Source organism: Thamnophis elegans, chromosome 3 (assembly GCF_009769535.1).
Source record: "Thamnophis elegans isolate rThaEle1 chromosome 3, rThaEle1.pri, whole genome shotgun sequence".
Classification (NCBI taxonomy): Eukaryota; Metazoa; Chordata; class Lepidosauria; order Squamata; family Colubridae; genus Thamnophis; species Thamnophis elegans.
The window spans coordinates 136,698,097-136,716,478 of NC_045543.1; the positions used below are offsets into that span (position 1 = coordinate 136,698,097).

At 40.6% G+C, this 18,382-nt stretch overlaps 1 protein-coding gene across 1 annotated transcript in view; it reads right to left on the reverse strand.

Annotated features, from left to right (window-relative positions):
* The window catches only part of DCC (DCC netrin 1 receptor), a 774,549-nt gene that overhangs the window by 598,338 nt on the left and 157,829 nt on the right, over positions 1 to 18,382 (reverse strand). Inside the window, exons 4-5 of the mRNA XM_032213902.1 lie at positions 17,245 to 17,395; positions 12,263 to 12,399 (exon numbers count right to left, since the gene is read on the reverse strand). Of these exons, the coding sequence (XP_032069793.1) occupies positions 12,263 to 12,399; positions 17,245 to 17,395 (288 nt within the window). The remainder of the gene's footprint in view (positions 1 to 12,262; positions 12,400 to 17,244; positions 17,396 to 18,382) is intronic.

Consider the following 18,382-nt stretch of genomic DNA (forward strand, 5'->3'; position numbering starts at 1 on the left):
ATAAATTGTAGAACAAATCAGTTCAGATTCACACGCAAGGCACAAATTACTAGGCTCAAATTATCATATTTTGGGCACACTATGAGAGGTCTTAGTTCTTTGGAGAAAACGTTGGGAAACAAACGAAATAGGACACAGAGCATCATGGTAGATGATCTAAATTACATGGTCCTAAGTACCAGATCGCAAACAGATCATCCTGGAAAACTATGCGATCAGATAAAGATGTAAAACTCCATTCTAATTGCAGAAAATGCCAAGCCTTGTTTGACATTATCTGCAATTGCAAATCTGGGTGCCATCTCCCTAAAGCTCATGACCTTTGCTGTATAGATTTTTTTTTTCCTGAAGCTGGAATTTAATTAACACAGAATAGCATTTGCAATATATTTCAATTATAATTAATTGTCCAGATGGAAAGAGCAGAAGAAAAATTCAAACGAGACATCCACGATTGTTCTATACATATTAACATTTGACTATTCTGAAATAAATAGAAAAAAATATGATATTTGAGTAATTTGGAATTTCCATTCTTCGTCCAGCCCCCCATCACCTTTGTGTGCGTCTATAGTACTTTTTTTAAAAAAAATGTTGAAAACATCTTTCTCACCTTGGTTCCTTTAATCAAAGGTAGATGACGGTGCTGAGTTTTAGCGTGAAGGCAATTTTGAAAATGCGAGCAATCATTTCTGTCATTTGCATCCATTCAGCAATGTGTGTTTCTGTGTGTGCGTGAATGTGTGATGAAGATTCAGAACTTCAAACACATCTCCTTAAAAGGTTCCCAGATGTAAATAACAACAACAACAACAACAATAATAATGGCACAAACCAGCAGTGATGATTCCAGTGGTAATCGGCACACTGGAATCACACTGTGATACAATTATGTTGCGAATAATAATAACAACAACAACAACAACAACAGTATTTTTAAATCTATAAGATGCACCAGAGTATAAGACAAACCTAAATTTTGAAGAGGAAAACAACAACCAAAAAAAAAAGCTTTTGGCCTCCGCGTATCCGGTTTTTGCCCTCCATGGCCCCCAGGAACATTCTGCAGGCCTCCCAAACCCCTGCACATCCTGTTTTTGTGAAAAACAGGCCCATTTTTGGCCTCCTGAACCCCACATGCATCCAATTTTTGCCCTCCCAAACCCTTTGTGTGTCCTGTATTTGCCAAAAATGGGCCCATTTTTGGCCTCCCCAACCCCCCCAGGCATCCTGTTTTTGCCGTTTTAGCAGTTTGTTCAAAAACTTCAATTATTGAGGGAGACAGAATTAAAAAGAGTCACTGAGCTGAGCAAATTTAGATCCCCAATGGTCTCTCATTGGGTTTCCTTTTCTTTGATTTTCCTTTCCTTTTTTTTTTTTATTGGTATATATTTGAACTTTTATTCTCACTCTGTCTTTTTCTTTGTGTGTAATATTATTTTTTCTGGATATAAACTCTATACATATAAACATATATTTTGGTCAAGACAACTTCAGTTCTTTGCCATTTGAAATGAAAATATAGGATATAAATATATGTACATTTTTTTAAAAAATGTAATTGCTTTCATTGCATTTTATTTTAAACTGCTTGTTGATTATTTTGATCCTATATTTTAAACAGAATGATAACTAACTGAATGAATGAATGAATGAGTGAAATGTATCTAACATACCTCCCTATTGCCACCTATATTCATATCAATCAATATTATTTTATTAATACATAAATAAATGGAACCAAGAAAAGGTCCAGAAATGTTTGCAAATGCATGTGATTCAGCAAACATTATGCACAAACCTCTTGGAGCTGGTTTTACTTAGCATGATGATTCATCAAAGCGTAATTATAACAATCCATCTCTGGGCTCAAAATGGGAAGTCAACAAGAAAGAAAGAAAGGAAAGAAAGAAAGAAAGAAAGAAAGAGGGGGGAGGGAGGGAGGAAAGAAAAAAGAAAGAAAGAGGAAGAGAAAGGAGGGAGGGAGGGAGGGAGAGAGGGAGGATAGAAGGAAGAAGATTAGCAGGAATTGGGCATGACTAGTCTAATGAAGAGAAGGAGCAAACATGATAGCAATCATGCCGCCCGGGGTCCTTTGGGACCGGGCGGCATATAAAAACTCCAAATGAATGAATGAATGAATGAATGAATGAATGAATGAATGAATGAATGAATGAATGATAAATAAATAAATAAATAAATAAATAAATAAATAAATAAATCTTCCAATATTCTCTCACCAAGGAGAGATTCAACCTAGAAATAAAAAGAAAATTTTCTGACAGTGAGAACAACCAACCCATGGAACAGAAGTTGCCTTCAGAAGTTGTGGGAGCTTTATCACTGAAAGTTTTCAAGAAGAGATCTGTCAGAAATCCCATATTTTAAACAGAATGATAACTGAATGAATGAATGAATAAATAAATAAAATGTATCCAACATACCTCCCTATTGTCTCCCATATTCATATCAATCAATATTATTTTATTAATACATAAATAAATGGAACCAAGAAAAGATCCAGAAACCTTTGTGATTCAGCAAACATTATGCACAAACTTCTTGGAGCTGGTTTTACTTAGCATGATGATTCATCAAAGCATAATTATAACAATCCATCTCTGGGCTCAAAATGGGAAGTCAAAAAGAAAGAAAGAAAGAAAGAAAGAAAGAAAGAAAGAAAGAAAGAAAGAAAGAAAGAAAGAAAGAAAGGAGGGAGGGAGGGAGGGATAGTAGTCTTGCTCAGTGAGAATCAATATGGCTGGTAGAAATATGGAGGAAAGGTAACACTTTGAGATCCAGATAAACCAATTATATGAGAGAAATCCAAAACTTTCTAGTTGGCAGATTAAGGTTTTAATTATGCTCTGTTCCTGATGTCAGATAATCAATCTGAGAACTCACAAAGATTTGTCTGACAGCTTGGTATTGCCGCTGTTGTAGCTCTGCAATGAGAATAATAATAAAAATTTCCATCTGTCAATCACAAAAGGCAGTTATGCTACTCTGATACTTTGCAACATCCCAGATTCTTGGGAAGAACTCAATGCCTACGAAGGCCAACTCCAGTTAAAGAACTGGCAGCTGTGATTTTTCCATTGTCGTACACATAAAAAATAATGTGTTGTTCTGTTTCTATTTGTCCAGAACTCTTTCTTTCCTTTTTGCTGAACAGAACAGATGACATGAGTAGGCAAACTTAACCACTGCTTTCATTCCATAATGACTATTTTAAACCGAACGAGTGCAGTTACTGAAGACATCAAAGAACAGGAGAGAAACTTATTGTTCTTTTGAAACAGCCGCGTGGATGAACTTGGCCATCAACAGTGGAAGAGCTCTTTATTTACTTGTCATCTGTCACATAGCAACCACAATCGAAGATGAAATATTACAAGCAGAGCCGCTGAAGTTCAGACTGTACAATGCACTGAAGCCAGAAAATGAATTGAGATTGGCCTATGCTTTCTGCAAACTAAAAACTTGGGTGGATAAATATGTCCCTTTGCAAAAAAATAAAACTAACAGCAATTATAATCTGAAGTGTTCATTTATTTGTGCAGGGCGGAGGGGAGGTGTTAAAACTGGAGCATCACAATTGAAGAGGGTTTTTTTTTCATGTTTCCAATTCTGGCTGAAAAGAAATTTCTCTATGGATATCAATTCTTGGATGGCATGGCATGGCATGGGAATAGGAATAAATAGAACAGAATAGCAATAGCAATGGGGTAGAATAAAGTATGTGGGTATGTCTAGTTTAATGAAAAAGGACTAGGGGAGACATGATAGCAGTCTTCCAATATCTCAGGGGCTGCCACAAAGAAGAGGGAGTTAAACTATTCTCCAAAGCACCTGAGTGTAGGACAAGAAGCAATGGGTGGAAACTAATCAAGGAGACAAGCAACTGAGGAGAAATTTCCTGACTGTTAGAACAATTAATCAGTGGAACAGCTTGCCTTCAGAAGTTGTGAATGCTCCAACATTGGAAGTTTTTAAGAAGAGGTTGGATAACCATTTGTCTGAAGTGCTGTAGGGTTTCCTACCTACGCAGGGGGTTGGACTAGAAGACCTCCAAGGTCCCTTCCAATTCTGTTATTCTATTCTATTGTATTCAAGTGGTGTGCTCCAGGAGTTTTGACTTGTTGAAATAAAACCCAGCAAGACAGAATGTCCATGAAAACCGATCAGTTATGCTTACAGATATTTGCAGACTGCATCCCTTTCTGTTTCTTAATGGTTGAGGCTGATTATTCGGCGGCATAATTTTCATGGTTTCTCAGACTTCTTGCCCTTGAATGTCACTCAATTAACCCGCAGTCAGATTTGGTGCCATCTAACCTTTAGATTATATCCCTCTCCAGGCGATCAACATTCTAATCAGGGAGGTGTGGTGAAGAGATGGAGAAAGATAGTTTTCCTTACTGCTCTCCTAAAGGCTCAGGAGTGTTCGTGGGGAAACCGAATAGTCACTGTCCCCGAGTTATAGCACTTTCATTCCTTCGAGGGGGCAAAGTTAATGTTAAGGAACTTTTTCCTACTTCTGCAGTTTGTCAAGCTTCGAAATGTTCTCATACTGCTTTCACTTTTGCTGCTTCTCAGCTTGCCAATGAACCATTGGGGAGGGGAGGGGGAATTGTAATGTAAGTTTTAAACATCCAGCAGTCAGACCGTGAGAACTAAGATCACTGCAGCAGGTGTTGGCCAAACTTTCAAGATATCTTCCCACAACACTATTGTGATGTTTTAAGGGACAATGTGGCCTGCACTAATAAGGGGGAGGGAGGATTCTATACTTCCATTTTATTGAATTGCACAGGAATTACCCAGAGCTGGTTTTGCTTTCATTCTGTGCCGAAATGATGTACTCAATAAAAGTTTTGCATGAAGAAATTGGATCCTCTCTACAGTGCTTGCTGGTTTGGGTTCGTCAATCGGAACCTTGACAACAGTTGTTGTTTGTTCATTTTTGGTTAACCCAGTTGTTGGTTAATACAGTCTTGTGCAGGGTGGGCAATTAGTTTTCCCAACGGGCCACATGGGAAACTGGGATTGTTGTGGAGGGCTGCCACACACTCCTCCCCACCACTGGGGCACTGCCCTGCCCCTCCTAACTCTGCCATGGCCCCCTTTCACCAATGCTGGACTGAGGCCTGATTCATCATCAAGGCTCTGCCTTAGCACTGCCCCACCCCCTTCCACTGATGCTACTAATGCCATGGGCTGGACTGGGACTACCTGCAAGCTGGGTGTGGCCTGCGGGCTGTAAAATGCTCAGGTCTGTGCTTGTGGTGTGTTTTCCAGTCATGGGAAGCATTTTCTGTGCACACTTGCAAACAGAGAAGAAGGAAGCTCTTCAGTGGTCTATGGAAACTTCTACAAAAGGAATGTCTTTCTCGTCTACCAGCTGGGCTTTGGCAAAATAAGTGATAAGGTGTACGGAGAAAAAAAACCCTGTTCAAGTTTTATTTGTGTGTGTGTGTGTACGTATGAAAGAAAGCAATTGCTCTGTTATCATAAGAAACAATATTTATACAGATATTTGATATATGAGGGATAGAATCAAGATCATTTGTAGTGCTAGTACCACTTTATAATGCCTTGATAAGACCACATTTGGAAAATTGCATTCAGTTTTGGACATCACATTATAAAAAAAAGATGTTGAGACTCTAGAAAGAATGCAGAAAAGACCAACAAAGATGATTAAGGAAACTGGAGGCTAAATTGAACAGTTTTGGGGATTGGGTATGTCTACTCTAATGAAGAGAAGGACTACGGCAGGGGTCGGCAACCTTAAACACTCAAAGAGCCACAAAGATCCTAACCGGAAGTCCCCTGTTCAATTCTGGAGCCGACTGGAAGTCTGATTCCCCCACCATAGAGTCTCCTCCTAGTGCAGCGTCCTTTTTCCTCTGCTGACCGGAAGTCTGGTTCCCCCACCATAGTCTCCTCCTGTGCAGCGTCCTTTTTCTTCTACCTGTCCTAACCGAAAGCCCTATCAATTGTGAGGCGACTGGCAATAGGGAGCCACAGCAGAGGGATGAAAGAGCCACATGTGGCTCCAGAGCCATGGGTTGCTGACCCCTGGACTAGGGAAACATGATAGCAGTGTTCCAATATTTAAGGGACTGCCATAAAGAAGGGGAATGGGTCAACCTATTTTCCAAAGCACCTGAAAGCAGAACAAGAAGCAACTGATGGAAACTAATCAATGAGAGAACCAACCCAGAAATAAGGATAATTTCCTGATCGAACAATTAATCAATGGAATGACTTGCCTCTAGAAATTGTGCTGCTCCATCACTGTCGGTTTTTAAGAAGAGATTGGAGAGCCATTTGTCTGGAATGGTTTCCTGATTCAGGGTTTTCTGATTGAGCAAAGGTCTGGACTAAAATACCTCCAAAATCCCTTCCAACTCTGTTATTCAATTATTCTAATCAACATGATCGGAGAAGTTCACTGATGGACAAAAAGGCCTTCCCAATCTAAAGCAGTTCTAAACTGAACACACATTCTTCCCAAAAAGGTCTGAGAATGACACTAAGCAGACAGTTTACTTTCGAATCGTAAAAGCAAAATATTATGCACAGTAGGGTCCCTAATCGCATTTTTCAAATGTCAATCCACTATAAACTGCTAAGATGAAAGTTTGTTTTGCATAACATTAATGCAAAGATATTGGTAGACATACATCAAATTTCCTGTAATCCAAACTATTTGCCAATCAAAGCATTTTTAGTTTTAGGTTTGTTTTTTTTTAAGTGGGTATAAAAGATGCATTGCATCAATAACCATATTATCAATTTATCAACATCATTTGATAAGTATTATTTATGTAGTTCCTTAATTCTTGTTGTTGTTGTTAGTTGCGAAGTTGTGTCCGACCCATTGAGACCCCATGGACAATATTCCTCCAGGCCTTCCTGTCCTCTACCATCCTCTGGAGTCCATTTAAGCTCACATCAACAGCTTCGTGACTCCATCCAGCCACCTCCTTCTCTGTCGTCCCCTTTTTCTTTTGCCCTCAATCTTTCCCAGAATTCGGCTCTTCTCCAGTGAGTCCTTCCTTCTCATTAGGTGGCCAAAGTATTTCAGTTTCATCTTCAGGATTTGGCATTCTAAAGAGCAGTCAGGGTTGATCTCCTCTAGGACTGACCAGTTTGACCACCTTGCAGTCCAAGGGACTCGCAGGAGTCTTCTCCAGCACCATAGTTCAAAGGCCTCCATTCTTTGGCACTCAGCCTTTTTTTATGGTTCAACCTTCACAGCTATACATTGCAATTGGGAAAACCATAGCCTTGACTATACACCCTTTTGTTGGCAGGCTGATGTCTCTACTTTTTAGTGGGTGGTCTAGATTTGCCATAGCTTTCCTCCCCAGGAGCAAGTGTCTTTTAACTTCTGGGCTGCAGTCTTCATCTGTGGGGATTTTGGAGCCCAGGAAAATAAAATATGTCACTAGCTCCATTTCTTCCCCATCTATTTGCCAGGAATTGAGAGGTATGGATGCCATGATCTTAGTTTTCTTAATGTTGAGTTTCAAGCCAACTTTTGCACTCTCCTTCTTCACCCACATCAGGAGACTCTTTAGTTCCTCTTCACTTTCTGCCATTAGAGTGGTATCATCTGCATATCTGGGATTGTTACTATTTCTCCTAGCAATCTTAATTCCAACTTTTAATTGTAGGAATATTTTTTGTAGGAGAATTTTAAATTTTAAAATTACTTGCTTTTTTTAAATAATGAAAAATGGTGAACTGTCTCTCAAACTCTTAACAAACCTTCACATAATTCAGGAGTTCAAGAAAACGGACACAGTAGTAAACTCAAATCTTTGATCCAAGAACCAAGGCATTTTTCCACGTATGGATGTCAAACAGCAGGGTTATCATCCCATAAATTGTCTCAAGGAAAAGTAAATGTTTTGTAGTAGGAAGTAAACAGGGGTGAAGTACTATACTTCGTTGCTCAGCAGGTGATTCACAGAACAACCAATGTTCACCTTTTTGGGGGTCAAATACTATTATTTTTGTGTGATAACCACAAGCATCAAAAGTGCCATGCAGTAATCAAGTTATAAATAGAGGCTCTCCATGGGCTTGAAGTAAAGAAAAAGGAAAACCTATGATACTGTTTCCCATGGCTAATAGCAACAAGCTTAGATAGATGGGTCAACTTGGAGAAAACCACGTGCACAATCAAGTTTTAGAGAAGGGGTGTCAAACCCAAAGTCCTCAGGCTGAATCTGGCCTGCAGGATGCTCAGATTAGGCCTGTGGGGCCACCCTGGAAACAGAGAAGGACTGGCCCTTGGTGCCTCTGCCAGCAAAAATGGAGCTCAGGAGGGCTGCATGTGGCCCTCCCAGGCTCCGTTTTCAACCTTTTTAGCTGACAGAGGGCCACAGGGGGCTGTCATAGCCAAAAACAGGGCTCAGGAGACTGTTTTCACTGGCAGAATGCTTGGGTCACTACAGATACTCCCAACACAAGTGACATCAAGCTGGCCACACCCACCCTGATGTCAAACATTACCCTGATGCGACCCTCAATGAAATCATGTTTGACACTTCTGTTTTAAAGTGTACATCAGGGATGAAATTCAGTAGGTTCTGACAGGTTCTGGAGAACCGATGGCGGAAATTTTGAGTAGTTTGGAGAACCAGCAAATGCCACCTCTGGCTGGCCCCAGAGTGAAGTGGGAATGGAGATTTTGCAGTATCCTTCCCTAAGGAGTGGGGAGGGGAATGGGGATTTTGCAGTATCCTTCCCCTACCACGCCCACCAAGCCACACCACACCCACCACGCCCACAGAACCAGTATAAAAAAAAATGAATTTCACCACTGGTGTATGTGGATGAGATTTTGGAATGCAATGCATAGTTGTGGTTTTCAAAATGTCCAGCCACAAAATGCTGCTTATTCACATACATGCAGAAAAGTAGCATGCTTCCTATTATGCAGAAGGCAACAAACTGATGAGGCATCAGCCAAGGAATTTCCAAACAGCCTGTAAAATGAGTAAATTTGGAAGCAGTTTCCATGTTGAACACTTAGAACATCAAGTAAATGCACTAAAAAAGGCCAAAAAGAGAAGAGACACAACTTCCAGGAAGCAGGCAGATGTTAAATGGAGAAAAAAAAACAAAGTTGAAAACTAACAAAATGATCAGCAGTGCAGTAGAAAACAAAATAAATGCAATTAGCTGCTTGTGATTGTCTGTTTGTTTGCTTATTTATTTTGATTTCTCTTCTGATTTCTTTCCTTGAGTGAGTGTTAATAAGCCAAGAAATGGTTAAAGTAGAACAAAGACAGTATTTTCAAACCAAGGCACTAACAGGCTCATTTGTAGGAGTTCTCCCAATTAGCAATGCCAGATTTATCAAGACACAGGTACAGAATAATCTGCAAATGTTTCCTTTAGATATATAGCAGTAAGTATTAAAAACAAGCTAAACAACACTTGGAAGAGGGAAGAACAGGACAAAATTACTTGTCAGATGTCATGAATTAATTATTTGCAGAGAAAAAATAATGGAGGCTAAGACTATTTATGACTCATTGCTCTGGCACATGAACTACCATATTTTTCAGACTATAAGACACTCTGAAGTATAAGACGCATCTAGGTTTTGGGGAGGAAAACAAGGGGAACAAATCTCCCAGCAATTTGCTTCCTTGCAGCAAACAGCCTGGTCCGCTTCAGCACAGCCTAATTTAGCATGAACAACTGATTGGCAGTTGGATTTGCCTCCCGGAATACCACCAATTAGCTGTTCCAGGCTGTGGGGATTGCCAAAGCCCATCAATGCTATTGCCGACCATCGTTGCCATCACCTACCACCGCCTCCGTGTGCCCCATTTTTGGCCTCTGTGCATCCCATTTTCTGCCTCCAGATGCCTCATTTTCGGCCTCCACACATTTCATTTTCAGCTCATTCGAGGCAGTGGGTATCAATGCCACCTATCCTGCCACCTGGAATAGGCCAAAAGTGGGGCACACAGAGGCCAAAAATAGGGTGTGCAGAGGCCAAAAACGGGATGTATGGAGGCTGAAAATGGGGTGCACGGAGGTGGTGATAGGTGGAGATGGCAATGGCAGCATTGTGTGGTGGCAATCCCCCTCAGCTGATAGGGGGTATAGAATGCAGCATTTCAGGATGACTCTGCTCACTGCCTGGAGTTCGATCCTGACCAGTTCAAGGTTGACTCAGTCTTCCATCCTTCCAAGACTGGTAAAATGAGGACGCAGATTGTTGGGGCCAATATGCTGACTCTGTAAACTGCTTAGAGAGGGCTGTAAAGCGCTATGAAGTGATATATAAGTCTAAGTTCTATTGCTATTGCTATCAAGAAGAAAATGTCTGTGGTTGCTAGGAGTCGAACATGATTTGATGGCATATAATCAACATCGTCGATCTTTGTAATCAGCACCAAACCCCTTGAGTGAAATGGGCATCTATATAAATCAATCAACCATTCAATCAAATAAATACATTTACCCCAAACCTCATCCCTATTCTTAGCCTTGAATGTTGGACAGAACTGATTAGGAAAACTTTTGAGCATGCACTCTTATCTTTGGGAAGTGAGCTGCCATGATATCAACCAATCAAATTAGGTCCAGGCTTTGAAGAAAGAATATTGTGCTGCTGAATATATGCCCCAACATATCCTTTTACATTTATCCCACAAAGTATTCCTCAAAATAATTACGAAGAAAGGAAATACAGCCTTGTTTCTCATAAATCTGCATCCCCTGAATATTGAGTTACTGGAATTTAAAATTTGCCCTCGTTCTTTTAGCAAGTCCATGTGTAGCATGGAAACATCTGACAAAAGGTAATAGAAAATATTTCTATCCTCAATCCATGCCAAGGTTGAATAATTCCTCCACTACAACAATTCTTCTTCACAATCTAATATTTTATGGATTCTTTTCTATCTTAACCAACTCTAGATAGCCTCGTCTTCCTCCTGGGCTGGGATTTAAAAAAAGCAAGGGTCCAGGAGAGGAAAATTCTACAATGTAGGAAAGAGGGAAAATGCAGAGAGAAGGAAGTAAGAGTGAAGTCCTTGATCCTTTCTGATCTTTGTTGTTAATCAGTATCAACTGAAGATAATATTAGTAGCTCACGGTTGAACTGTGGAGTCCTTGGAGCTCCCTGACTTTATTTTCTTGCAGGTGTTTCATTACCCATTCAGTATCCACTGTATATGTTGCATGTATAGGTAACATACTGTATTTTTCAGAGTATAAGACACACCAAGATTTTGAAGAGGCAAATAAAAAAGGGGTTTTGCACTCTGCAGACCTCTCAAAAACAGCCCTTTTTTTTTTGCAAAACCAGGCATTTTTTTGTCAAAAAAGAAGGGCACACATAATCTTTAGGAGGCTTGTAGAGTGCTCCTGGGGACTGGGGGCCCTGTTGGCCTGTTTTTTGCTCACTTTTGCCCTCCCTATCCCCAAGGGGCCTCCTAAAGGCTATACACAGCCAATTTTGCAAAGGGAGTGAGATTTCGGGAGTTCAAAAATGCTGTATTCGATGTATAAGATGCACCCAGATTTTCGCCCTCTTTTTGGGGAGAAAAAAGGTGTGTCTTATATTCCCCAAAATACGGTATACAATGGATAATGAATGAGTAATGAAACTTCTGCAAGAAAAGAACTAAGCTAAGAGAACACCAAGGACTCCAACATCATCAATGTTGTCAATGATGTCAACATTCAAGAGTTCAATCTGCATCAGTATTGTGATATTCAGGAACCAATGATGTTCAACAATAGAGGAAAGAAGGTTGAACTTTACTATTTAGTACTATTTACTATCCTTTGCCTTCTCCAAGAGCTGTCAGATTTCAAAGCAACTTTCTCTATTGTTCTTCCCCATAATCTACAAAGTTCCAAGGCTGCTCTTCAGCTCCAGGAAGACTATAGTGCTGGGAGAGAAACACCAAAGAAAGAATGATAATTGTTCACTGTGAATTCATAACCTTTCTTCTATAGCACACAACAAGATAGTCAACAGTCTTCTTTTTTATATTCTCAGATGACTTACATACTCACACAGTTACTTTTCATAGTGCTCCTAAATAAGAATTCACTCTGTAAAATAATTCCACCATAGAAACTCTGCAAAACCCACACCCTCCTTTCAAAACAATTGAAAATTATAAGGGCATCAGATGGCCTTCACAACCAGGATCAGAACTCAGCAACAAAGAACGTGATCTAAGAGGCAAAAATAGTTCTTTCTACTCACCCAATACTGATAACTCAGCCGATGCACTACTGTTCTCATCTCTGTATGTGACGACACAGGTATAGCTTCCAGAGTCATCATCCGTTGCATTAGAAATCAATAAGTTACTGCCAGCCAACAGTGAATATTTTTTGGCCCTGAAAGATTGACATAATATCAATGTTTTAAGTAAGACAATATGCAAGGGTCATTCTCTCTATGGGTTGATTTATTTTAGTTTTCTATCACATCTTTTCTTTTGTTCAAAGGGCTGAAACATGGCAATCCCATCCTTCTAGGGGGCACCAAGATTTCTAGCTTTTCAGTGAAGTATGACAAGGATGAAAGAGTGGAGAATTTTTGTTTATTTATTATTATTACGATTATTATTATAGCTTTATTGATTAGCCTATAGGCCATATCAAAGCACAAGGTTCAAACACATATCACCAATAAAATCCTACACGAACAATTTAAAATAAGAGTAGGATAAAATACAGTAGTTACAGGATAAAATACAATATAATTTAATACATAAATATATAAAATAGAATAAAATGACATAAAATTATATTTTGGTGTCACCCTTACAATCTACCCCAATCGGTCCCACGTATGAAATTCTCAACCAAACCATTTTGTTTAAGTACGGTGCTGTGTTAAATGTTATTTTCAGGTTCTGGCTGCACATTAAATAAGTTGTTTTGATATGGGGATCCCAATGGGTCATTCATTTGGTATACAGACCAAGGTACCTGTCTCTCACCCCCTTATACAAGCAACAATCAAATAGGATGTGAACCAAGTCTTCTACCTCTGCCGCTCCGCAAATGCAGAGACGCTTATTGTAGTGTATGGAATGGAATCTTCCATATCTGACCATTGTGTCAAGCTGTTCGAATCTCGCTCATGTAAATATCTCCTTAAGATGTTTTGGCAATTGTAACTTCAAATAACTTCAAGCTGACTATTTGAAAAAATATTTTTGTATTTGCTCAGACATTTCAAGTTACCCACCTTACTAAGGATAGCTATTTCATTTTGTACTTCTCTATCCTTAATTCTTTGGGTAGTTTTTTAAAAAAAATTATTCTTCTGTTATGCATGAGATTTCATTTTCATTCATTTCATTTATTATATTTATATGCCGCCCTTTTCCCCCAAAGGGGACTCAGGGCGGCTGACAAATCAAATCTGGGAAGGGGGGGGGGGTACAGACAAAAAAAAACATGACAATACATAATTTAAAAATACACAACAGTCATACCATTCGAGACGGCGGCAACAGCTCTTTAGCCCCAGGCCTGTCGGAACAGCCAGGTTTTAACGGCTTTGCGGAAGGCCTGGAGGGTGGTGAGGGTTCGAATCTCCACGGGGAGTTCGTTCCAAAGGGTCAGAGCAGCCACAGAGAAGGCTCTTCTGTGGGAAGGCCACAGCTTCTTACAAAATTTGTTAGTTTGGTGATCCAGGAGATTTGTGATTGTAATTTTATACAATATCAGTCTCCATTTCATTGACTTTGCACTAGTAGTTATATGCTCTAATTTTGGATAGTGCATGTATTTTATGAATTCCTAATTCAGCTCTAGCTGCTGCAGCAGATGTTCTTGGATCTACACCCAAAATACATCTCAAAGGCTGGTACTCTGTTTGTTCTAGGACTGTAGTTGAGTATAGACCCCAAACCTCTGCTCCATACAAGAGCATAAAGGTGTTGGGCAACTCCCAATTTAAAATTAAAATGAGAGAAAACCATTTAAAAACTATTAAAACCAAATGCATAAAAGCAAAAAACACTGGCACCAATTAAGGTTTCAACGTGTAGGCACTTCTTCATATTCCAGCACTTGGGAGGGGAGGGGAAGCAGGTCTTTAAAGAAGGCTAGGCATGTGTTGGGCTCCAAACTTCATGATGAAGAATCTTCCACAGGGCACAGGCATACCTCCCAGCTATTATAAGATGCCAATGTTTAAAGGAATGGATTAGGAGCATTCCCACCTATCTGACTGGTAGTTCACGTAGATGTCCTTATGGAAAGGAGGCCCCACAGGTAGGGACGCAACTGGTGCCTGGTGCACCAGTTGCGTCCCTACCTGAACCGGGAGGCCCTCACAACAGTCACTCGCGCCCTTGCGACCTCTAGACTGGACTACTGCAACGTGCTCTACATGGGGCAGCCCTTGAAGAATATTCGGAGACTTCAGCTTGTCCAGAATGCAGCCGCACGAGCGATCGTGGGTGTACCTTGGTTCACCCACGTAACACCTATCCTCCGCGAGCTGCACTGGCTGCCTATTGGTCTTCAAGGTGCTAGTCGTCACTTATAAAGCCCTTCATGGTATTGGACCTGGGTACTTGAGAGACCGCCTGCTGCAATTACCTCCACTAGACCGATTAGATCCCACAGATTAGGCCTCCTCCGAGTTCCATCCGCCGGCCAGTGTCGACTGGCAACTACCCGGAGGAGAGCCTTCTCTGTGGCTGCTCCGACCCTCTGGAACGAACTCCCCATGGAGATTCAAACCCTCACCACCCTCCAGGCCTTCCGCAAAGCCCTTAAAACCTGGCTGTTCTGACAGGCCTGGGGCTAAAGAGCTGTTGCCCCCGTCTCGAATGGTATGACTGTTGTGAGTTTTAAATTATATATTGTTATGTTTGTTTTTTAAAAATTTTTGTCTATATCCCCCTTCCCCGGTTCGAGTTGTGAGCCACCCTGAGTCCCCCTTCGGGGGAAAAGGGCGGCATACAAATACAATAAACTGAACTGAACTGAAGATAACCTGGCCTTGTGCCACAGAGAGCTTTACAGGTGATGCTTTAAATTGGTGCTTCCTTGGCCAGTCCCATATGTGTGGACTTCAAATACCAGAATCCACCAGCAGGGCTAGTGTACAAAAATTCTGGGAGCTGAATTCCACATTCCTGGAAATAATCAAAGTCAGGAAATATTGCTTTAAATGCTTCTATCTATGGATAGGAGTTTGAGGTTTTGTTTGAATGACAAAACAGAATAACAGCACTGGAAGGGATTTTGGGGTCTTCTAGTCCAGCCCCCTGCTCGATCCCTTTTCAGGCAATTTCTTCTTAAAAGCTTCCAGTGATGGAGCATCCATAACATCTGGAGGCAAGCTGTTCTATTGATTAATTGTTCTGTCTCCTTAGATCTAGGTTGATTCTCTCCTTGATTAGTTTCCATTCATAACTTTTTCTCCTGCCTTCAGGTGCTTTGGAGAATAGTTTGACCCTCTCTTCTTTGTGGCAGCCACTAGATATTGGACACTGCTATCATGTCTCCCCTAGTCCTTCTTTTCATTAAACTTTCATGGCACCAGGCATTGCAACCTCTTCCCTTTACATATGCAAATGCAACATCAGGATCCACATAGAAAAGGGAACGGGGCAAAGGCACAACACTGCTTTCATCCCACAAACATTACAGATTTGGTTCTTCCTGTCCATTTTTCCTGTTGGGGTTACTGAAAAGATTGGAAGGAAAATATTGCAAGTGATGTACAGAAAACAGATACGCTTCACCGGTGTTCTAAAATTTTATCTCAGCTCAAGGAAGGTTGGTGAGGATTATGAATCCTTGGGATGTTCTACAGTTCTTATTCTCCCTGTGTCATGTCTCTGATCTCGAATTTTGTTCCTGACAGATTTGGGAGTTCAAACATCAAGAAGGAAGAGGTCATAGATCAGTGTTTAATAACCTGAGCAATTTTGAGATGTGTGTGAACTCCAAGTACTAAAAACAAACTTTCAGCCCTTCCCTCAGGTGGAAAATATTCCAAAGATTGAAGGTCATGGCAGAAACGGCTCTTCTACTAGATTCCACCAGCCAAAGTTCTTGGAACTCTTACAGGCAGTCCTCCAGTTACAACTGTAATGAACCCTGCCCATTATTGTTGTAAGTGAGGATAGTTGTTAGTCAGCATGGTAATGTGACTGCCTGGATTTTATGATGACTTTTTTGTGGAAGTTAAGTGAGTGTAATGGCCTTAAAGCAAGCAAATTGTTTGCTACCAGAAATGAGTGCCATTTTTTTTGGGGGGGGGGGGGGGTTAAGGCACTAGGCTAGAAAGGTGGAGACTATGAGTTCAAGTCCTGCTTTAGCCATGAAAGTTAGCTGGGTGACTTTGGACCAGTCACATCCTCTCATCCTAATTCACCACACAGAATTGTTGTTGTGTGGAAACTAGGAGGAGGAAGAAGTATGGGACATGTTTTCCATCTTGAGTTATTTGTAGAACAAATAAAGGCTGGATATGCATAAAATAAGTAATGTCATAAAATAGCAATAGCAATAACACTTAAACTTATATACCACTTTACAGACCTCTCTAAGCAATTTACAAAGTCAGCCTATTGCCCCCAACAATCTGGGTCCCGAGGTGGCGTAGTGGTTAGAGTGCAGTACTGCAGGCCACTTCAGCTGACTGCTATCTGCAGTTCGGCAGTTCAAATCTCACCAGCTCAAGGTTGACTCAGCCTTCCATCCTTCCAAGGTGGGTGAAATGAGGACCCAGACTGTGGGGGCAAGTTGCTGACTCTGTAAACCGCCTAGAGAGGGCTGAAAGCCCTATGAAGCGGTATACAAGTCTAACTGCTATTGCTATTTACCCACCTTGGAAGGATGGAAGGCTGATTCAACCTTGAGCCTGGTGAGATTTGAACTGCCAAATTGCAGGCAGCTGGCAGTCAGCAGAAGTCAACCTTGAGCAAGTCAGGATCGAACTGCTGGAGTCAGCAGAGTTAGCCTGCAGTACTGCACTCTAACCACTGTGCCACCATGGCTCATGTGACTGTGAATTAATGCAAATGTGCATAAATAATTACCATGTTGTGGGTACTGGGAGTGGGTCATATCTCCCCTTTTTCCGGTAGGTTGTAACTTTGAACGGTCACTAAAACAAATGGCTGTAGATCTAAGACTACCTGTATTTATTTATCAATCAAACTGATACAGCCAGGCCCTCCATGACTTTTAAACCCCTCTACATACCTGAACGAGATTGGTTCGTCTCCTCGCAGCCACGTAAATGTTGGCATTGGGTAGCCTGAAACACAGCACTCCAAAATGGCGTCTTTCCCTTCTACAACCACCACATTGGACGGTCTCTGAAGAAAAAATTGCTGCCTGTGCAACCCAGGATCTACAAAAAGAAATAAATAAATAAAATAAATGGTTATTCTATAACAACCACATTATTTCTCTAAGTGAACAGTGGGGAACAGGGTTTAAATAATCACAGTGGGAAGCTATTGCATCACCTGAGGAGAGGAAATGTATAAGAGAAAAAATGGCAGATAATGTTATTCAAGCTAGAACAGCCGAAATACCTATACCAAATAAGTATAGAAATCTTTGTGAATGTACCAAGTACATTTCTTTGGCTAAGCACAGGGGTGGGAAGCGTATTTATAGCTTGACAATATCCTTCTTCAATTTGTGAAGATCTGGTATATTACCTAATAGAGGGAGAAAATAAAATATTTCAAATAGTGATTCTAGATAACGAGGCAGCCAAGCTTTCATTGTAAGCTTTCTCGTGATTATTCCAGTACCGGGGGGAAAAAAGTGAATGAGATTTTTTTTTTTTTTTTTTGGATGAAATGCATCCTTTAAATAAAATTGTTCCGAGATACATTAATAGGCCTCAATTGCAAAATAGGTCCCTTTTTCCTCTGAAAATAACTCGCTTTTCCATTGTAAATCTCAATCACGGAATAATAGTTATAATTTTGTGGCGATCAATGAGTTGAAAACCTTGCTCGGTGCTATCTTTGCTCCATTTCAATCCAGTCAATGAAGAGGATCCCATAGCCTCTCTGGGTAATTGGTTCCATTATGAAGCTGATGTTATCATCAGGGATCCGAACATTCAGTTGGAATCTCCTTATATATAAGTTAATCATTTTTTTTTTCCTGCCCTGGAAGAAAACGGGTCTTAAACATCCCCGAATGACAGTTCCTCTGATATTTGAACAAGTATGTTCAAATTACCATTTTTTCCCCACAAATCTAAATGATCCCAGTTCCTTACAAATAGTCCACAACTTCCAATCATTTGTTTGGGGACCTTTCAAAGTTACAACGGCACTGAAAAAAAGTGACTTGTGATTGTGTTTCGCTCCCACGG